This window comes from Microcebus murinus, chromosome 1 (genome assembly GCF_040939455.1).
Source record: "Microcebus murinus isolate Inina chromosome 1, M.murinus_Inina_mat1.0, whole genome shotgun sequence".
Lineage (NCBI taxonomy): Eukaryota > Metazoa > Chordata > Mammalia > Primates > Cheirogaleidae > Microcebus > Microcebus murinus.
In genome coordinates, this window is record NC_134104.1 from 68,469,342 (window position 1) to 68,491,661 (window position 22,320).

The window sequence follows — 22,320 nt, forward strand, 5'->3', positions numbered from 1 at the left end:
TTAAGAGAAAAAAATGTTTAGTAGGTTTCACAGATATGTCAATTACATAAAGAAATAGCAAGTTAAGTAAAAAGAAAGTATAAAGAGTACTTGTAGACCACTAGGAATATATAATGACCTCGTTTTCACTCTCTGGTTGTTCCCCTGATACCTGGGTATCGTTTGACCTTTGAGAATATGAGGCCTGCTGCTTCCCAAAACCCTTAATGGTACAGGACTTTAATCCTGTGACCTTCCAAATTCTCCTTGTATATTATCCTGTATTTTTACATTAGAAATATTTTTCCATAGGTTTAATTCCTCCTTCCAAAAGATATATATAAAAGAAACAAGAGGCTGGGTGTAGTGGCTTATGCCTGTAATCCCAGTACTTTGGAAGGCCGAGGCAGGATTGCTGAGAGGCCAGGAGTTTGAGAACAGCCTGGGGAACATTGCGAGACTGTTTCTACCAATAAAAAAAAAAAGAAAATTAGCTGGGTGTGGTGGCTACTCTGTGGGAGGATTGCTTGTGCTATGATTGTGCCACTGTCCTCTAGCCTGGGTGACAGAGCAGGACACTATCTCTAACAAAAATAAATAAATAAAATCAAGATATAGTCGAGAAGGAAGGAATTTGCTATCACCTGTGTCTTTACAATGCATAATTTCAGCAGATATATTTGCTTATACTGCTCTCAGCCCTAACTTTAGCTCTGAATCTGAATCTGCCTGTGAACACTTGGGTCAGCCCCAGTGTTTGAGTTTAAAGAACTACAAATTGAAAGAAAGGTACTGTGCTGGTGGAGGTGCCACCTGTTACTTCCTGTTTTCCAATCGAGGGACACATCTGCAAAGAAGCCCCACCAAATGGCCAAATGGCAAGATGAAGCCCCCAGGATTCTGTGCCACAGCTGTATTTACTATAGTCCTTCAGACAAATATAATCTCAGTTCAAGTGCCTACTTTATTCAACTTTCCTTCTTTCATGAGTATATAATAACCTATAAAAAAAAAAAAGGCTCTCCTTGTCTACAGCCATACCATCCTTCATGTGCCTGATCTTGTCTTATCTTGGAAAAAGGCTCTCCTTATCAGTCCATACTTATACAACCCCCTGCATCTATCACAATACATTCTACTTCATCTTAACAGATTTTTGTTTTTTCTTTTCTTCTTTTTTAGAGACAGGATCTTTTGCTTTGTTGCCAAGGCTGGAATGCAGTAGCATGATCATAGCTCACTATAATCTCAAACTCTTGGCTCAAGCAATCCTCCTGTCTTAGCTTCCTGAGCAGCTAGGACTACAGGTATGTGCCACCACACCCAGCTTATTTTTTATTTTTTGTGGAGATGGGGCTCTGTTGCCCAGGCTGTTTGCAAATTCCTGGCATCAAGCAATCCTCTGGCCTTGGCCTCCTAAAATGCTAAGATTACAGGTTAGAGCCATCATGCCCAGCCTATAACTTAATAGTTTTTAATAAAATACTTCAATATATTGCATTTATCTAACCACATATAGGCTTGTAACACAATTTGCAATCTTATCTATCTCAAATATAATAATATTTAATGAATTCAATAATTAAATCCCTGGTAGTGCAACATACAGTTATTCATGAGTAAATTCAGGTTTGAAAGGAGATGCAGATTTTGTCTGTGGATTCAGAAGGCATGCAATTCTTATACTTTTTTCACTGTATCACATTCATTAAAAAAACACTTCATAGAAATTCTAAGTATTTAGTAGCTAAACTTTTAAAAATGCACTCAATTTTTAGGTCACTACATATCTGTGACCTAAAATATGAATCAATATTTATAAATCAATAGGACTTGTTTTTACTTGATCACTGAATGCTCTGTATGCTTTATTTCTCATTGGCTAGAATTGCAGGAAAATCATGTCCAAGTGAACTTTGGTTAACTCTCTCCAAGCATTTTTTTTTTTTTTTTTTTGAGACAGACAGAGTCTCGCTTTTTTGCCCACGCTACAGTGAGTGCCGTGGCGTCTGCTTAGCTCACAGCAACCTCAAACTCCAGGGCTCAAGCAATCCTGCTGCGTCAGCCTCCTGAGTAGCTGGGACTATAGGCATGCACCACCAAGCCCGGCTAATTTTTTCTGTACATATTAGTTGGACAATTAATTTCTTTATATTTATAGTAGAGACAGGGTCTCGCTCTTGCTCAGGCTGGTTTTGAACTCTTGACTTCAAGCAATCCACCCGCCTTGGCCTCCCAGAGTGCTAGGATTACAGGTGAGAGCCACCACGCTTGGCCTCCCCAAGCATTTTTTATGGAGGATTACTGCTTAATATCCTAAATCGAATTGGCCCTGGATCCCTTTTCTTGGTAATACAGCAAAAGGTAATTGTTGCAGCAAAGCTGGAGGCTTCTGGGCTTTACACAGAACAAGCAAGAAGAGATTTCCTCCTCCAACTTGGTAAGGTTCCTCATGACATCCTGGAATCACAAGTAACTAATGTTATAACTAATGTGGTGACAGCATTTGGGTCAGGATGTGGGCTTCCCTAAGGCAGAAAGTTTGATAAGACAACCAAAGTCCTTTCCAGGCAAGTAATTGTGCCTACAATTTTCCTGGATCCTCGAGTTTTAATTCCTATGGCATTAAAATGGGAGAAATCACCTACTTCATTTAGAACAGAATGTGAAATATATATAAAATGCTGGCACATGGTCAGTATTCAATGAATATTAGTTCTCTTCCTCCAAATTTTAGTACCTCATTTACTATATCAAGGATTATCCAATTATCTTTTGTTCAAATATCTTAAAATTTATACAATGGAACAGTATGAGTTGACATATGAAAAGCAGTTTAAATGAAGAATCAGAACTTTTTTTTTAACCTCAAAAAGTTTTGCCATAGTTCTTCAAATGTTTTTATTGAATTTAACATTCATTTAAGGGATAAAGAGATATATAACTAGTTTGATCAGCTACTAATATATTTTGGTGTCCCTTTATTTTTGTACCCAAGAGCCAGTTCACTTTTTCTCCATGTTCAATATTTAGCTTTGGTGAAATTTTGCCATGTTCTTCCTCATGTGTTACTGAAGCATTAGTACTTCCATCCTGCTTAGTGTAGGTTCCTCTTTTAGTTTTCTTTCTGTGGATATGTTTCATAGGACTCTTCTGTTTTTTCTCAACTTCAGTGCTCACATCCCACAACCTTATCTTCCCATCATTACCTCCAGAAAGCAGCAAATAGGATTCTGGCAGAAAGCAGACCTGGGATACCCCTAAAGTGTGGCCCTTAAATTTCAGTTCCTGTTCACACTTGACTCCCATCACCCTAAAGACTCGAACCTTACCATCTTCTGCACCACAACTAAAAATATTGCCACATGATGCCACAGAGACAGAATGGGCTAGAGCAGGGTTTAAAAGTTGACCCGGTGATCCTGGGCCTTCCATTTCTTCTGTTTCATCCTCCTGTAAATTTGTAATCCAGAGTGGCCGGGCTTTTTGAAGATTCCATAGCATCACCTTTAAATAAGAGGAAGTTACACAGTTACATATAATTCTAGCCATTTTGTTCAACTATTGTGCTTATTCAGATTCTAATAAAATCATCAAAGTAGTATTATGCTACCATAACATTCCAATGGAATGCTATCCTGGAACCTAAAACTAGAATGCATATGGGAAGTAAGGTAAAATTTACAAAAGAAGATCTTGAATGACTTTTGATTCACAAACCATATTAAAAGGTAATGAAATTTGTTAATTTTAGTCTATGTTGGTTGTAGGCAAAAAGGCCTATAATCCTAAATCTGGAATATCATTGGAATAATTTCTATCTACAATGCCTTTCCTTTCAAATGACCCGAACTGCCTACTCATCCTAGCAGTTTAAGCTCAAGTTCCTGTGCTTTCAAAAAGGCTTTCCTATTTTAGCCCACTTTCTCATATCTAGTTCCTATTCTATAAATTGACATATGCTACTAGCTTGTCATTTATATTCTATTAGGGAAAGTATTAAAAATTCTTTTGAATTGGATTTACAATATTATACTATGTAGCTAACAATCACTACTTGGGTGAAGTCAAAGTACAAACTGAAATAAGCTGAAGTAAAATAAATAAAAACTAGAAAATATAACACAAATGAATGAGTGTTGAAACTCATGAAAATAGTTTCTATTAAAAATATGAACATAAGGAAAATGGACATTCAAGAGTCTGCTAACTTCACTGTATTGGCAGGTACCCAGTTCTTTCTTATACAATCTTTATAATGCCTGGATTATATTTTCTGTCCTCCTAATATATTCAAATATAAACTGCACTCAAAGTGTTTTCAGCAGCTGAAATGTTTTTATATTGGACTTAAATCATCTAAATATGTTAAATAGCTATCCCAAATTTTACCAATTCCAGAATCATTTCCAAGTACTGAGGATTCCAATTTGTTCCTGTCTGGAATGTCTTCGCTATTTGGGAGGCTGAGGTGGGAAGATTGCTTGAGCCCAGGAGTCTGAAGGTGCAGTGAACTATGATGATGCCAATGCACTCTAGCCCAAGCAACAAAGTTAGACCCTGTCTCCAAAAACGAAAAGAAAAAAAAAAAGATATAAATTCTGAATGCCCATTCCTTATCTAATCTGAAGAATACAGGTCACTTTTGCATACCTAATTGTGTACTGTCATGCCTACTCGTTAATTAATGAGCCAGTGACAAAAAACTGGTATGGTTGAAGGATGACAGAATGACTTGTCAAAGACACACTGTACCACCTGCCTACTACAACTGATATCCACCTGCTTCTACAGGTGTTTACAACCACATAGGTGGATTATCACCACTAGGGTGCAGAATATAGGAGGTTTATAAAGGGCTTGGTCAAGACAGGAGTGGAAAAGGAGTTTAGAGATTGTAGGGTCACTATGCCCTATAAATGTAGAGTAATTCTCAACAGAGGCACTATGGACATTTTTGTTGGGCCAACTCTATATTGTTTGGGGACTGTCCCACCACTGCAGAACATCCATTGATTCTGCCTACTAAATCCTGGTAGCTTTAGAAGGGGATAGTCATTGTTACAACAAAAACCAGCTTCATCAATTCCTAAATTATAAGAGGTGTGCGGGGTGGAGGAGAGAGTGCTAAAGACCACTGGCCAAGAGGTAAAAAGTTGAAACCTTTGATGCTACTAACAAGACCTAGAGTTTTAGAAGAAAGACACTGTATATAACTGAGAACACAGACTAAATGCCTTAACAGTGCTGGACACACAGGTCATTAATAAACTGATTCTCTCTTTCTAAAAGTCACCTGTTCCCAAACCAAGAAACTCCTACTACATTATTAATGATATTCTGCTCGAATATCTCTGTTGTCACAGAGGAAAACAGCCTTTGGTGCTGGAGAGACTGATGTTTGTTTTTATTATTTTTATTTTATTTTTTGAGACAGAGTCTGGCTTTGTTGCCCACGCTGGAGTGAGTGCCGTGGCGTCAGCCTAGATCACCACAACCTCAAACTCCTGGGCTCAAGCAATCCTCCTGACTCAGCCTCCTGAGTAGCTAGGACTACAAGTGGGAGCCACCACGCCCCACTAATTTTTTGTTTATTTTTAGTTGACTGGATAATTTTTAGTAGAGATGGAGTCTCACTCTTGCTCAGGCTGGTCTCAAACTCCTGATCTCAAGTGATCCTCCTGCCTTGGCCTCCCAGAGTGCTAGGATTACAGGTGTGAGCCACCGCGCCCAGTCTGATGTTTGAATCCAAGTCAGGTAGCTATGGGGACACTTAATTTGAATCTCAGTTTCCTATTTATAAAAAAGGAATATTTAGGAAGATGTAATTAAAATTAAAACTAATATATGTAAAGCACTGGCAAATACTAAGCACTCAACAGATAGAAGTCATTATTTTGACCCTAGTAATGAGATTTATTCCCCCAAAAGGAAGCACATCTCACTGTGAGAAAGGTCAAGTCATTTGAAAACTTTCATTAAACCAAAATCTGCTTCCCTGTGACTTCTGCTATTTAGGTCAGCATATTCTATTTTTTCCCCTCAAGAAAACTAAGAATTAAAAACTTCCAGTTCCCCGAATAATGAGGTTTCTAGATATATCTTCGCTCCTGATAGTCTTCCTCTGGATTTGGGCTAATTTGTGATGTTCCTTTCAAAACTCAGTATTGAATACAATGCTCTGATCCTGGTCACCAACACACAATATTTCAATTAACGTACCCCATACCCCAGAACTTTAAAGTAAAAATAGACCCAGCCCCTCCACCTTTTTTTTGTTTCAAATAGATTTTATAGAGAGGTGGACGGACTCTGCCTTTAGCACTCGCCTTAGTTTAAATAGATGTTTAGAATGAAATATTTGAATTATCAGGTTTTAGGAATGGCTTAAACTGTAGAGAAAGGAAGACCAAAAGATTAATGATTACTCTGTGAATAAAATCTACTAGGTTTTGTCAGGCTAGGATTAAATGTAGAAGTAAGGCTTATGGTTCATAAATGGTTAAGACATGTTAGTAGAGAATAGAAAGTGCAAAGATATATTTAATGTGATGAATAATTTGATTTTGTTAGCAAATTTCATTTAGAAATTACCCAAGTACTCTCTGCAAAGCATCACCTGCATATCCAATCCACATGACACCAGGCTCTGAGGCCTCTGAGGTCGAAAACCTACAGAGGAACAGATATTGGAATGTCTCTTCAGGGATCTGCTAACTTTCTTATTTTCCAAGTCTAGGATCTTGATTGCTCCAGAATCATCAGCAGAAGCCAGAAGGTTCTCAGTTTCATTCAGTGAAAGACAATTGATTTCTTCTTCATTCACATGAAAATGGTCCAGGGAACCTTTGAGGGACCTGACATCCAGTATACTAATAGTTTCTCCATGTGCAGCATACAGCTTGGTGGGGCAGGAGGGAGAAAATAAGACACTGGTAACATCATCAGCTCCTTGGAATTGCATGTGTCCTAAAGGAGTCCCATCTTCACTCCAAGTTGTGAGATCTCCGCCTTCTGCTCCAGAAGCCACTAGCCCTTCTTTACTTCCACTCAGGCAGAGAACAGGAGAAGAATGTCCACCAGTCCACTTCACTGCCATAATGGCCGAGAAGACTCTCTGAAGGGAGGGAAAAACAACAATCTCATGTTTTATACAAAAACTTGACAGGAGACAAATGTAATAAGCAATATTTCACTTAAATACTTTTAAGAATATCTTTAAAAACTCAATTAAAAAAAAGTCATTTAAAGATCAAGTCTACAAAAACCTAGTTGAACACAAGGTTGTGGTATACTGGTGGCACATGTATAAAAAGGCTGCCCTAGGCCAGGTGTGGTAGCTCACACTTGTAATCCTAGCTCTCTGGGAGGCTGAGGCTGGCGGATCGCTCAAAGTCAGGAGTTCGAAAGCAGCCTGAGCAAGAGTGAGACCCCGTCTCTACTATAAATAGAAATTAATTGGCCAACTAATATATATAGAAAAATTTAGCCGGGCATGGTGGCGCATGCCTGTAGTCCCAGCTACTTGGGAGGCTGATGCAGGAGGATTGCTTGAGCCCAGGAGTTTGAGGTTGCTGTGAGCTAGGCTGACACCATGGCACTCACTGTAGCCTGGGCAACAAAGCAAGACTCTGTCTCAAAAAAAAAGGCTGCCCTTGTCATCAGGCCCCCAGGTAAGCCCGGTCCTCCAGTCTTTGACATGAGATCCACATAAGAATAAACACTAAATATACTTATTTTAAATTAGGAAAAATTCTTTTAAAGAAAGGGTGAGACAATCATCAGGTTACACCTCCTATCTGCATGTTTTCGAGAGTAAGCTCTGAAACCAGACCCTCCAGGGTGGTATCAGCTGGGTGACTTGGGCAAATTACTGAACTTCTCCATGACTCACTTTTCTTCTCTATAAAATAGGGATAATAATAACAACACCCATTTTATAGGATCATTGGAGGATTAAATGATAATATATGTAAAGCACACATAATAGTGCCTGGTACATAATGAATGCTCAATAAATATTCCTATTACTACTTTTTCTATTTTTATCAGGCTGGTCAAAGTGGCACCACATATACTGCACCAGGGTCTCAAAGTGTGGTTCACAGAGTAGCAGCATCAGCATCACCTAAGAACCTGTTACAACTATTATAAAAACTATCAGATCAGGCCAGGCGTGGTGGCTCTTAGCACTCTGGGAGGCCGAGGCTGGCAGATTGCTTGAGGTCAGAAGTTCAAATCCAGCCTGAGCAAGACCCCATCACTACTAAAAATAGAAAAAAATTAATTGACCAACTAAAAATATATATACAAAAAATTAGTTGGGCATGGTGGTGCATGCCTGTAGTCCCAGCTACTCGGGAGGCTGAAGCAGTTGGATTGCTTGAGCCCAGGAGATTGAGGTTGCTTGAACTAGGCTGACGGCATGGCACTCACTCTAGCCTGGGCAACAAGTGAGACTCTGTCTCAAAAACAAAAAAACAAAAAACTGTCAGATCCCACCCTAGACCTACTGAATTGGGAACTCTTGGGTTTGGGCCCAGCAATGTGTTTTAACAAGTCCTCCGGGTGACTCCAATATACACTAGAATTTAGAATCTAGGCCAGGCGTGGTACGGCTCATGCCTGTAATCCTAGCTCTCTGAGAGGCCGAGGCAGGTGGATTGCTCAAGGTCAGGAGTTCGAAACCAGCCTGAGCAAGAGAGAGACCCCTTCTCTACTATAAATACAAAGAAATTAATTGGCCAACTAATATATATAGAAAAAATTAGCCGGGCATGGTGGCCCATGCCTTTAGTCCCAGCTACTCGGGAGGCTGAGGCAGTAGGATTGCTTGAGCCCAGGAGTTTGAGGTTGCTGTGAGCTAGGCTGATGCCATGGTATTCAATCTAGCCTGGGCAACAAAGTGAGACACTGTCTCAAAAAAAAAAAAAAAAAGAAAAGAAAAGAATATATATTATACAAATAATCATCTGGGTGGGGAACTGGTTAAAAATGCAGACCTTTGGGTCTTACCACAAGAGACTTATTCAGTAGATTACCTAATTTTATTCTCAAAACAACCCTTCTGACTGATATTATTCCATTTTACAGATAATAAAACCAAGTCTCAGAAATTTTAAATAATTTGCCCAAGGTCACCTGGCTCATAGGATTTGTACATGGGATCCCATGTAAAGGGATCCTGAATCTTTAAATAACAAAGACCCTTTTCTAACAATTCTACTGGACAACATTTTTACTTGTTTTCTTTGAAAGTACAGGAAATGACTAAAAGCTGAGTCATTACTGCTTTTAAATGTACTTACATATGTTCAATCATAATATCATCTATCTGCACTTATACAACAGTAGTACTTATGTGCAAAATTTAGACTTCTGATTCTAGGAATCCCAGATTTATAGACTAGAATTGCCACAAAATACTACCGTGCTTTACCTGCCTACTGGTCAACGCAAAAAAGGAAATCAGCACAATTATACAACAAAAAGATGCAAACAAATCTATCTGGATAAATTTAATTTTTTAATTTTACAAGCCAAGGGAAAATTTACTGAGTGCAAAACTGCCAGAGTTGCTTTACTATTATCAGGTAAGATATTTGAATTTATTTCAATAGTACAGAGATAAATTTTTTAATATTGCTTGGAAAAATCATTTAAAATAATCTGGCCATCTGCCTAAAGTTTCCATTCCCAATACAAAGCTTATTTTCTCTCACTTCCAGACACACACACAAGGACACACACAAAATAACTAATAAGACTGCAAAAAACCAGTGATCTATTAGTAATCAAGGTAATAGAAACACAGTTACAAAATCAGATATAGCAATTTTCGTTAAGATGACAAAATGAGAATAAGATAAAAATAAACTTTTTTTAAAATTTCAGTAGAAGCACTTAATTACAGAGGAAACTAATTAACTAGATACTGAAACAAATAAGATTTAAAGGAGAGGCCTGGAGAGGAAATGACTCAGAGGGAGGTAGATAGGGAGCTCTGGTGGTTTGATTTTTGCTGACAAGTACTGAAATAGCAGCATTTAAATAATTTTTTGACATTATCAAAGACTCTTGCTAAAAGTTCCAGATAAACCAAGATTTTAAGCAAAAGGTATTAATATTACTTAGGCTTAGAACTGTTGTATGTACTTATTATATGATAAAGATGCTATCTTAAATTAAAATATTAAATTTGAATTAGGCATTGAAAAGGCAATTTAAGTTAAAAATAGTTTTGTTTAACTGTTATGAATCTTGGTGTTGGTCACTCTTTCCTGTGTTAGAATTTTGATTTTGCTATGATGAATCAATTTTATTTTATTTTTTAACTATTTGTTTAGCATTCCCTCTTTTATCCTGTATCTCAGCTCTTCTGAGATCAAATTCTTTTTCTTCTTTCTTACTTTCTTACGGCGTCAGCCTAGCTCACAGCAACCTCAAACTCCTGGGCTCAAGCAATCCTGCTGCCTCAGCCTCCCGAGTAGCTAGAACTACAGACATGCTCCAACATGCCGGTTATTTTTTTCTCTATATATATTTTTTAGTTGTCCAGATAATTTCTTTCTATTTTTTTTTTTCAGTAGAGACGGGGTCTCGCTCTCGCTCAGGCTGGTCTCAAACTCCTGAGCTCAAATGATCCTCCTGCCTTAGCCTCAGTGTGAACCACCACACTCAGCCTTTTTTTTTTTTGAGACAAGGTCTTGCTCTGTCACCCAGCTATGATGATGCCAATGGCACAACCTCCAACTCCTGGACTCAAGCTATCCTCCTGCTTCAGCATCCCAAGCAGCTGAGACTACAGGGGTGTACCACTACTACTGCCTGAGTTTTCTATTTTTTTTTCTTTTTTGTAGCGACAGGGTATCCCTGTGTTGCTCAGGCCGGTCAGGGTAATTTTTCTTTTTGCCTAGGATGGTCTTGAACTACTGGCCTCAAGCGATCCTCTTATTTCAGCCTCCCCAAGGTACTGGGAGTAGAGATGTGAGCCACCATGCCCAGCCACCTATCTAGTCAGAAAAATAAAAATAAATATCTATTACTGAGAATGTTAAGAAAAATAGAGTTGGGAAAGCTCCAAAAATCCATACACTCTGAGGTATTCATTTTAGCCTATCAACATTTATCATGCAGAGTATTGATCAACTACATTCAACTAGAGCCTACAAAATCATTTGTTTACTTAGTCCATAAAATTATCTGTTATTTGAAAAAGTTAAACAATCAGACTAGTGTGGTAGAAGGGCAGTGGGGAAGAAATGTAATTAAATTTGAGTCAAACTAAAACAATTCTTCAGAAATGAGTTGGTAAGCCAGTTTCTTCTTTTTCTATTATTGGGACTGGAAAGCCTAGCAGAAATAGGTAAGTACCATTATTCCCACATTCATGTCAAGTCAACAAGCTTCTCTTTTCAGATGTAGTTGCCTCAAGGGTCAAGCACAGCCATTAATCATATCCTACTGTGAATTACTTTAATTAGTTAATAGATTCCTTCCTTCTAACACCCAATGAGATCATGGAGTGGGTGAGGGAGAAAGGTGGGATAATTTTTTTTTTCATGCAACACTCTTTTGAAGACAAGGGTGAGGTATTTTGAGAGCATCTGAAGTACCACAGTTTGCAGTTCTGAACAGTAATAGGGCAGAATGAGAGTACTGAAAATGGGGAAGTGGCTTGGTGGGGAGGGTGATGAGCAGGTGAAAGATTTGTAAAAAGAAAAGGAGGGATTGATAAAGGTAATCTTTTCCTACTTTGAAATTCTACTTGGGCCACTTGGGGAATAGTCTGCCACAGAAAGTCAAAGTCACCTCAGGCCGAGCGAGGTGGGTCACACCTGTAATCTTAGCACTCTTGGGAAGCTGAAGAGGGAGGATCGTTTGAGCTCAGGAGTTTGAGACCAGCATGAGCAAGAGCAAAACCCCGTCTCTACTAAAAATAAAATAAAATAATAGAAAGAAATTACCTGGACAACTAAAAATACATAGAAAAAAAATTAGGCCGGGCGAGGTGGCTCACCCCTGTAATCCTAGCACTCCGGGAGGCCCAGGCATGGTGGCACATGCCTGTAGTCCCAACTACTCGGGAGGCTGAGGCAAAAGTATTGCTTGAGCCCAGGAGTTTCCACGGCACTCACTCTAGCCTGGACGACAAAGCGAGACTCTGTCTCAAAAAAAAAAAAAAAAAAAAAAAAAAAAAGGCCGGGCGAGGTGGCTCACGCCTGTAATCCTAACACTCTGGGAGGCTGAGGCGGGTGGATTGCTCGAGGTCAGGAGTTCGAAACCAGCCTGAGCAAGAGCGAGACCCCCGTCTCTACTATAAATAGAAAGAAATTAGTTGGCCTACTAATGTATATAGAAAAAATTAGCTGGGCATGGTGGCACATGCCCGTAGTCCCAGCTACTTGGGAGGCTGAGGCAGCAGGATTGCTTGAATCCAGGAGTTTGAGGTTGCTGTGAGCTAGGCTGATGCCACGGCCGGCACTCACTCTAGCCTGGGCAACAAAGTGAGACTCTGTCTCAAAACAAACAAACAAAAAAGAAAGTCACCTCAATGACTGGACTAGATCAGCACCAGAATTATCTCATCGGATTCTTCAAAGGCTTTACCTCACCCAATAGTGTGACAGAGAGGACAAAGGCCAAAGTCTCTAATAACTGAACAATCTCTACTCTCAAAACTTTGCTCTAGTCATACTTCACTGTCCTTTTCTTGCTCGGTGCCTTTCAAGCTATTCATTCTACCTGGTTGTTTACTCACTTCTCAGATGGACCAACTCTACTTAGCCTTGAAGATTTAAAAGAAATAAAACTTTTCAGACAAAACTTGGTCCAATATTCAAGAAATATAATCTTAGAGATAATCACCATCACTATAGTCAGTATAGGTCAACTTTTCTTCACAGGTTTTGGTTTTCTAAAGCTAGTCTTAGAGAAGCTGGATAGCAACCAAAATGATTAAAGGGATGTGGCATTAACATTGGTAAGGGCCGGGTGCAGTGGCTCACGCCTGTAATCCTAGCTCTCTGGGAGGCCGAGGTGGGTGGATTGCTCGAGGTCAGGAGTTCGAAACCAGCCTGAGCAAGAGAGAGAGACCCCCGTCTCTACTAAAACTAGAAAGAAATTAATTGGCCAACTAATATATATAGAACAAATTGGCTGGGCATGGTGGCGCATGCCTGTAGTCCCAGCTACTTGGGAGGCTGATGTAGGAGGATCGCTTGAGCCCAGGAGTTTGAGGTTGCTGTGAGCTAGGCTGACGCCATGGCACTCACTCTAGCCTGGGCAACTAAGGGAGACTCTGTCTCAAAAAAAAAAACACCAAAAAACATTGGTAAGAATGAAAAGAATTAGGGTTACTGAGCTTGGTGCAAAAGACATCTGGGAAGAAGTAATAATCAAATACCATATCAGAGAGTAGGGAAGGTAGCTGCTGTTCTTTTGTTTTTGCTAGAGACCAAGCAATGGTTTATACACAGTGAGAAGCTTCAGGAAAGAATTCTTACTACATAAATGTTGCAAGACACTAGTGTTGACTAAGGGAGTCTGTGAACCCTATTATTGTAATAATTACTTACCTCTTAGAGGTGTTTTGAGAATTACGCATATAAAAACCTGTGTAGGAGGGTGGGGGGAGTAAAAATCGTGTAATAGACTCAGTATAGAGCCTGATTCCCACTGTGACTCATGTGATGGTTATTATTCTTCTACTAACCGTTCTTTAAAGGCTCTCGGAAAACCTTTTGGGCCACTTAGGAAAACGTAGTATGACCAAATAATGCTAAAATTCTTTCCCTTCCAAGAAACTGTAATTCTAACTCACTTCATTTTCCCTATTGGAATGTTTAATTGAATTAAAACACATTGCCTTAATCTGCCTACTAAGTGGTGGACCTGGAAAAATGTCCGAAAGAATGCAGAACTTAATTAGCACTCAAATGGCACGTTAAGGTTATGTAAACGTTGTTTTTTTTTTTTGGGGGGGGGGGTGTTTGTTAAATGTAGCCACTTTACTTTCCGAATGCACACTGGGATAAACGTTCTGATAAGCACAGTTAGGAAAAACGAGGCCTGACCAGGAAAAGACGACCCGAGGTAAAGGAAAACGATTCAATTCAAGCAGAAGGTAGAGGAACTAGGAATTGGCTAGCAGAGAAAAGTTTCATGCGTCAAGTTTGAGTCTGAAGCAAGGACCTAACTGACACAAGGAAGCGTCCTAGGAGAAGGGGCCCGGGAGAACAGACGCGAGGCCACTAAACCACAAAGAGGAAAAGGGACTGGAGCAGAAGCCCCAAACCCACCCGCGCCAGCCTCATACCTGCGGTTCCCGCTCCCCTCCTGGGCGCCTGGTGATGACCTCACCAGTGGGCGCCCAATCCTATCGAGCGTAAGGCGCGAGGCGCCTCAGCCAAACAGTCACATCCGGGGCCGAGAGGAACCGCGAGCGGCTGGGCGTGCGCCCTTGCTTCGTGCCCTCAACCCGCATGGCGGAGCCACGGGCGGGCCGCGGAAAGGCCAGACGTGTCGGGCGGTTCCGGCCCCCGCGCTGAGCCGCGGGGGAGGGGCGGAGGACGCCCGTGCGGCCGGTGCGTCTGCCCTTAGTGAGGCGGGGCGCGCGGCGAACGCCCCCGGGCAGGGGCGGGAGTGGTGAAGGCGCCGGCGGTTGGCACTGAAAGGGGCGGTGAGCGAGCTGCTCGGTTCGCTAGGCGAGGCTTGGCCTTCCGAGCAGAGACGGGGCGAAGCGGTGGTGGCGGCGGCCCTCGGGCCGGCTGGTGAGGTGATGGCGGCGCCGGCCCCGGGGGCTGGGGGAGCCTCGGGCGGCGCTGGCTGTAGCGGCGGCGGCGCGGGCGCGGGCTCTGGGTCCGCGGGGGCCGGGGGCCGGCTGCCAAGCCGGGTGCTGGAGTTGGTGTTCTCCTACCTGGAGCTGTCCGAGCTGCGGAGCTGCGCCCTGGTGTGCAAGCATTGGTACCGCTGCCTGCACGGCGATGAGAACAGCGAGGTGTGGCGGAGCCTGTGCGCCCGCAGCCTGGCAGAAGAGGCTCTGCGCACGGACATCCTCTGCAACCTGCCCAGCTACAAGGCCAAGGTGAGGGAGCCCCGGGCCACGCCGCTGCCCCGAGTCCTGCTCCTCGGCGTTGTTCTCTTTGCTTCTCATCTAAGCTTCTGAGTCAAACGTCACACCTCACCCTCCCGCCTTTCCGCGGTTCCCGTCAATACCTTCCTCACCTCCCTCGAACATAAAGATCCTCTTTTCTTTGGATTGAAGTTCTGTTTCTTAACCCACGCCACTTCCGTGATCCACTTTTTAGAAGACTAGATCGTTTCCCATCACTGCTTTCCATCACTCATTCTACTTTTGACAGTCTTTATTCTTAAAGACAAACCACCATTACCTTTTAATGCTCTCATCCTATTTTTCTCCCTGGCCTCCAAACAGACTTTATTAGATTATCTCGGGTGACTTAATATGGGCTTAGTTTCTAAGATATTTGCTTTCACACCACATCTCACATTTTCTAAGCTCTGATTTATAACCATTTTATCTTTATTTTCGCCCAAGTTCTCTTTAGTTTTCTTCACTGTATTTCAGGCTTACAAGTGAGTGTGGTCCTAGGCATCCTGCTAACTTTTAAGATACAGTTTTATACAAAATCCTCCCATCAGTACCGCTTAACCATCATAATATTGCCTTGTGCTACAATTTTGGCTACTTCTTGCTAACTTTTTCATAGTTCCACCTTGATGGTATATCTCTTCTCTTCCATTTGTTATGTCATGTGTTGATTCCAGTTTTGCTGCTTCCTTTTTTTCTTCTAGCTTCTGGTGCATATTTCTGCCATCTTCATATACAAAATAAAAATATCAAGTAACAGGTTGTGATAGGGCTGCAAGGATTCTCCACATCATCCAATCAAAGAGCCTTGGGCTTGGGTTCAGTTGGATGGCTGACAGCTATTTGGTATAGAAGTGGTCAAGGGCCATATATAAGAGAAGATGAGGTCTGACCTAAGTGTAGTAAACATAAAAAATACATTAGTAACTGGAAAAGGGAAAACATTCCTTTTGAATGCTAGATTACCGATGAGGTGCGAAGAATAAGAAGTAGAAATTTTTTTGTGTGAAATAGATGTAATATTTATTCTATAATAAAAAAGATTTCAGTTTAACAAGATAACAAACATTGCTGTGAAATATGTCAGCTTTCAAGTTTTTATATTAAGTGAAATAACATTAATTTACTAGGACTATTTGTACATGGTAGATGCTCAGTGGATACTGGTAATTTATATAGGTGAGTGCAGAATATTGCAGTTTTCTCCTAATTTGCCTGATAAATGTGTAGGTTTTATAAGTTTTATTTAGTTTTTATTTTTCCATAAAGTTCATTGTTTTTAAGTATATTAAACTAAGACTTTTTTTGTAATTGTAATAGAACTGTTTACGAATCAAGATTCATATAATAATATGTAATAGATCATTTGTCCGTGTGAGTCAAGCTTCAATAGAAGCAAAATGATATTAAGGAAAATGTCTTCCTTTTGCCCGTGGAGGCAACCTGTGTTACTATTTCTTTTGTATCCTTCCAGAGATATTTTTGCTTTCTTAAGTTTTTAATACTTTGCCCTTCTACTATGTTCACTATAGGTATTGTAGACTTGTACTAAGCACATTCTTTAAGATGTTGCAGGACTTTTCTTGATTATCTTGAGGATAAAATATTAATTCAAAAGACATCAGATAGTCTGGTAGAGAAGTCCTCAATCTAGTAGAGGAGAAAAAAGTGTGCAGACATAAATGTAATACATGGTAGAATTTGCTCCTTACTGCTTGAGACATAAAAAAGTATACTAGAAGTTCAGTGAAGAGAGAAATTTCTAAGTTGAGTGGAGGATTGGGGAAGGTTGAGGTTGTGCTGAATTTGTGCTGAATTCTAAAGAAGAGGAAGATTTAAATATTTTAGGAAGAGGAAGTACTCTGAACTGAAGGACAAGAGGAAAGCAAAAGGTTTGTATAACATATATTTTTATTTAAAAAAAAATTAATGCCAGGGACTGTACTGAGTTTTGCAGATGCAATGACAGATAAAACAGACAGAAACTCTCAAAGCTGCCTTGCCTTATGGAGCTTACAGTCTAGTGGGGGGAATGAATGTTAACCAAATAATCACCCAGATATAAAACTGCATCTGGTAAGTAGTATGAAGGAGAGATAGTTAGTGCTTTGAGTGTCAGTAATGGAGGATTTGACTTAGGTAGGGTGGTCAGGAAAGGTTTTCTCAGAGGAAATGATGCATGAACTAAGACTGGAAGGGTAACAATAAATAGGCCAAGGGGAGAGAGAACAGTCTTCCAGGAGGGAACCTTGAGAGTATTAGGGACAGAAAATATGTCAGTATGGCTGGAGCATAAAGAGCAGAGGTAATGCCTGTTTGAGATAACATGGTAGAAGTGGACTGGGGCCAAACTATAGGAAAGCAATTTTGAATTGTAAGCAAGAGAGATTTATGGATGTGGGTATTGGTAATATGCTTATTTTGCATTTTTAAGAGGTTATTTCTGACTTCAGTACGGTGAACAGGTTGGAGGGGAACCTTAAGTATGTTAGATCAATTAGGAAGTAGGTAGTAGAGAATATGGAGAAAAATTTAGGAAATAAAATCTGCAGAACTTGGCAATAGATTTGAAATAGGGGTGAGGAAGAGGGAGGTGCTAAGGATGACTCCTAGGTATTGGGCTCACAAAATAGATCACTTGAGCTAGATTTTGGAGGAATGGCAGTGAGTTTAGTTTTGGTAGAGTAGAATTTACAGTGTTAATGAGACTTACGAGAGATTTTAGGTAGGCAGGTTTTAGAGGTTGGAACCTAAGAGGAGAGGTCTAGGCTAAAGATACAAAATAGTTTAGTTAGATTGAATAATAGTAAGTCATGGGAAATATGTTTGTAAAGATAAGCTAGAGCTAGATATATCAGGGAGGGGCTTGAAATACAGTCTTCAGTCTATAGTTTGGGCTGTGTTCTACAGTTAGAAACTATGGAAGCTTGAATAGGGAGTGACAAAAGCTGTGCTGTAAAAAGAATAGGCAATTAGATGAATTTGGAGAGGGCAGGGTTTAGTGAGTTCCTGTACTAGAGATGCTTAAGACCTGAACAGATATGTAGAGGAGAGAAGGGGATGGCTAGGAGCACTGTTGCAGAGAACAAGTCTACATAGGTGGACAGCTGACTGGGTGAGTGAGATGAGGAAGACAGAGGAGTCAAACAGAATTTCCAAGGAGTCTGGGTAATAGAGAAGAATGGGAACAAGTTTGCAATAGCATAAAACTGGAAAGTGTTTGGAGTTGGTCAGTCTATTTAGGAGCTTTCTTTTTTAAAAGTTCTTGTTTTAGGCTGGGCGTGGTGGCTCACGCCTGTAATCCTAGCTCTCTGGGAGGCCGAGGCGGGCGGATTGCTCGAGGTCAGGAGTTCAAAACCAGCCTGAGCAAGAGCGAGACCCCGTCTCTACTATAAATAGAAAGAAATTAATTGGCCAACTAATATATATATATATATATATATATATATATATATATATATATATATATATATTAAAAAAATTAGCCGGGCATGGTGGCGCGTGCCTGTAGTCCCAGCTACTTGGGAGGCTGAGGCAAAGGATTGCTTGAGCCAGGAGATTGAGGTTGCTGTGAGCTAGGCTGACGCCATGGCACTCACTCTAGCCTGGGCAACAACGCGAGACTCTGTCTCAAAAACAAACAAACAAACAAACAAACAAAAAAAGTTTGTGTTTTAGGCCGGGCGCAGTGGCTCACGCCTGCAATCCTAGCTCTCTGGGAGGATGAGGCTGGTGGATCATTTGAGCTCAGGAGTTCGAAACCAACCTGAAGAAGAGGGAGACCCCATCTCTACTATAAATAGAAAGAAATTAATTGGCCAACTAATATATATAGAAAAAATTAGCCAGGCATGGTGGTGCATGCCTGTAGTCCCAGCTACTCGGGAGGCTGAGGCAACAGGATTGCTTGAGCCCAGGAGATTGAGGTTGCTGTGAGCTAGGCTGATGCCACGGCACTCACTCTAGCCTGGGCAACAAAGCGAGACTCTGTCTCAAAAAAAAAAAAAAAAAAGTTCATGTTTTACATGCCACCAAATAGCATTAATTATTCCAGTCATACTTGGCATCTAACTGTGATTCTCTAAATTTCAGACTGAGAGCCTAAGCTAGATCTTAACACAGCTGGTTATAACATAAAATTCAGGTTGTGCATGAGACCATGAGACAGAAACTAACAATTGTTTTAATTTATTAATCTGGTATTTATTTTTTAATTTTTTATTTTTCATAATATTTTAAATTTTATTATTTACTTTTAAACACTTCTATCAGGTTATAATCTGGTATTTATTTTCCCATTTCACCTGTATTTTTCAGTATCTGTCTATAAAAAATAAGGACACTTAACATAATCACGATATCATTATCATATCTAAAAAGAAATTAACAATAATTCCTTAATATCAAAAATGCAATGTTCAAATTGGAGTCTTGGAGTCTCGCTTTGTTGCCCAGGCTAGAGGGAGTGTCGTGGTGTCAGTCTAGCTCACAGCAACCTCAAACTCCTGGGCTTAGGCGATCCTTGATCTTCAGGCTAATTTTTGTTTCTATTTTTAGTTGCCTGGCTAATTTCTTTCTATTTTTAGTAGAGTTGGGTCTCACTCTTGCTCAGGCTGGTCTCAAACTCATGACCTCAAGCTACCCTCAGGCCTCAGCCTCTCAGAGTGCTAGGATTATAGGCATGGGCCCCACTGCACCCTGCCAAATGTTACATTTTTAATTTATAGTTTATTTAATCAAGATATGTATAAGGTTACCATGGCAAAGGGTGGTATGTCTCTTAAGGTTATGTTAATCTACAGATTCACTTGCTTTCTCCTCCACCTCTGCAGCTTATTTGTTGAAGAAACCAGATTGTTTACCTTCTGCCTGAATTTTGCTGATTGCATTCCCATGGTATTGCTTAACATGTTTTTCTGTCTTCCATATTTCCTATAGAGGTTTGATTGATTTAGATTAAACCTAAAAACAAAAACAAAACCTGTTTTGTTTGTAAGATATCTTTTACTAAAATCAAGTGGTTAGAGATGTGGTAGAAAATAAGATCTACAGAATTAGGTGTTATGTGGTACAGACAATGGTGGGTAGGAATTAAGGAGAAAGAAATGAGGGGGATTGAGTGTCTTAAGAATAGCTTCATGGGGCCAGGCACAGTGGCTTATACCTATAATCCTAGCACTTTGGGAGGCTGCGGCAGAAGGATTGCTTGAACCAGGAATTCAAGACCAACCTAAGCAACATAGCAAGACCAAATAAATAAATAAATAAAGCCACATGTGGTGTCACATACCTGTAGTCTGAGCTACTCGAGGCTGAGGCAGGAGGATCGCTTGAACCCATGTGTTTGAGGTTGCAGTGAGCTATGATGATGCCACTGCACTCTAGCCCGGACAACAGAGTGAAACCCTGTCTCAAAAAGAAAGAATAGCTTCCTGGATGTGATCTTAGAGGATATGTGAGAGGAAGAAAGCAGGTAATGGTACTATAGACAAAGAAAACAACATCAAGGTAGAAAGGGAAATAGGAGGCATCAGGTCTGGAAGGCTTTGAAAGCTAGGCAGAAGAATTTGCAATTGACATGTACTAAGTATGGAACTATCAAAGGTTATTGAACTGGGATGAGATATGATAAAGATGCTGTTTTAGGAAGACAAATCTGGAAAGAATTCAGGTAGAGGGCAAACAACTTTGGAAATTTTTACGGGGGGCAGAGGAAGGGTGGTCACTAAGAAATAATATAATAGAGGATCAGTCCTGGGAAATAGGAAGATGTCATAGAAGTTTAAGGAAGAGGTTTTTAATAGTGTCACTGTGATAAGAGGAAGAGAAAAACAACTGGAATTTACAAGAATTACGGACTAGGCATAGGAAAGTATTAATTAAATATTTTATAATGAATTAATTCTTTTGATAGTTTCTTGAGTTATTTAGACAATACTTAATATTTTAAGTACATTTTTCTCACCGATTTATCCTTTTTTTAATTTTTATTTTTTGAGACGGGGTCTTGCTCTGTTGCCCAGGCTAAGTGCAGTGGAACAATCATAGCTCACTGTAGCTTTGAACTCCTGAGCATGAATGATCCTTCCACCTCAGCCTCCCAAGTAGCTAGGATTATAGGCATGTGCTACCATGCCAGGCTAATTTATTTATTTATTTATTTATTTATTTATTTATAGAGACAGAATCTCTCTGTGTTGCCCAGGCTGAGCTTGAACTGCTGGCCTCAAGCAATTCTCTTGCCTCAGCCTTCCAAAGTGCTGGGATTATGGGTATGAGCTACCGTACTTGGCTCTGCCCCATTTAATCTTTTTTTTTTTTTTTTTTTTTTTTTTTTGAGACAGAGTCTCGCTTTGTTGCCCAGGCTAGAGTGAGTGCCGTGGCTCCAGCCTAGCTCACAGCAAACTCAAACTGCTGGGCTCAAGCAATCCTTCTGCCTCAGCCTCTCAAGTAGCTGGGACTACAGGCATGCGCCGCCATGCCCGGCTAATTTTCTCTGTATATGTTAGTTGGCCAATTAATTTCTTTCTATTTAGAATAGAGATGGGGTCTCGCTCTTGCTCAGGGTGGTTTCGAACTCCGGACCTCGAGCAATCCGCCCGCCTCGGCCTCCCAGAGTGCTAGGATTACAGGCGTGAGCCACCGTGCCCGGCTGCCCCATTTAATCTTATGTTCTGATCTTTTAGTGCTTTAAAGTGTGTTATATATAATAGGAGCAGATAGGAAAAAATTTAGGACTACTTAATTTTACAGCCTCCTTATAAATATTCCTTATAAATACATGGAATACCTGAAACAAGTGATTCTTTTTTTTTTTTGAGACAGAGTCTTGCTTTGTTGCCTAGGCTAGAGTGAGTGCCGTGGCGTCAGCCTAGCTCACAGCAACCTCAAACTCCTGGGCTCAAGCAATCCTTCTAACTCAGCCTCCCAAGTAGCTGGGACTACAGGCATGTGCCACCATGCCCGGCTCATTTTTTCTATATATATTAGTTGGCCAATTAATTTCTTTCTATTTATGGTAGAGACAGGGTCTCGCTCTTGCTCAGGCTGGTTTTGAACTCCTGACCTCGAGCAATCCACCTGCCTCGGCCTCCCAGAGTGCTAGGATTACAGGCATGAGCCACCGGGGCCGGCCCATTTTTTTTTTTTTTTTTTTTAAATATCTCTGCTCTGTAGTACAACAATGAAACAGTAAGTATTGGCTAATGGTAAATGAACAGGTGATGGGG

General features: G+C 40.5%; 2 protein-coding genes across 4 annotated transcripts in view; one reads left to right on the forward strand and one right to left on the reverse strand.

Annotated features, from left to right (window-relative positions):
• Nucleotides 1-14,980, reverse strand: WDR53 (WD repeat domain 53). 3 transcript variants are annotated; one of them, XM_076002685.1, is made up of 3 exons: nt 14,897-14,980; nt 6,599-7,096; nt 1-3,486 (listed from the first exon to the last, which is right to left on the reverse strand). In XM_076002685.1, the coding sequence occupies exons 1-3, from the start codon at nt 14,939-14,941 to the stop codon at nt 2,890-2,892; spliced, it is 1,140 nt and encodes a 379-aa protein (XP_075858800.1). In that variant the 5' UTR covers nt 14,942-14,980; the 3' UTR covers nt 1-2,889. The 3 variants fall into 3 exon arrangements, with proteins under 3 accessions (XP_075858800.1, XP_012635792.1, XP_020142473.1); XM_012780338.2 differs by lacking the exon at nt 14,897-14,980 and adding an exon at nt 14,297-14,405; XM_020286884.2 differs by lacking the exon at nt 14,897-14,980 and having other exon boundaries at nt 6,574-6,707.
• The window catches only part of FBXO45 (F-box protein 45), a 17,256-nt gene continuing 9,678 nt past the window's right edge, over nt 14,743-22,320 (forward strand). The window contains exon 1 of the mRNA XM_012780341.3: nt 14,743-15,064. Coding sequence (XP_012635795.1) covers nt 14,759-15,064 — 306 coding nt within the window. The 5' untranslated portion in view covers nt 14,743-14,758. The remainder of the gene's footprint in view (nt 15,065-22,320) is intronic.

Bases quoted from the DNA above. Each gene is read 5' to 3' on its own strand.
- WDR53 (XM_076002685.1), bottom strand. From the start codon at position 14,941: ATGCTTGCACACCAGGGCGCAGCTCCGCAGCTCGGACAGCTCCAG. The intron at 7,097-14,896 runs GTAGGAGAACAC...CCCTCCCTTCAG, and splicing joins CGCAGCTCGGACAGCTCCAG to AGAGTCTTCTCGGCCATTAT. The intron at 3,487-6,598 runs GTGATGCTTTGC...TCTTATTTAAAG, and splicing joins CATGTGGATTGGATATGCAG to GTGATGCTATGGAATCTTCA.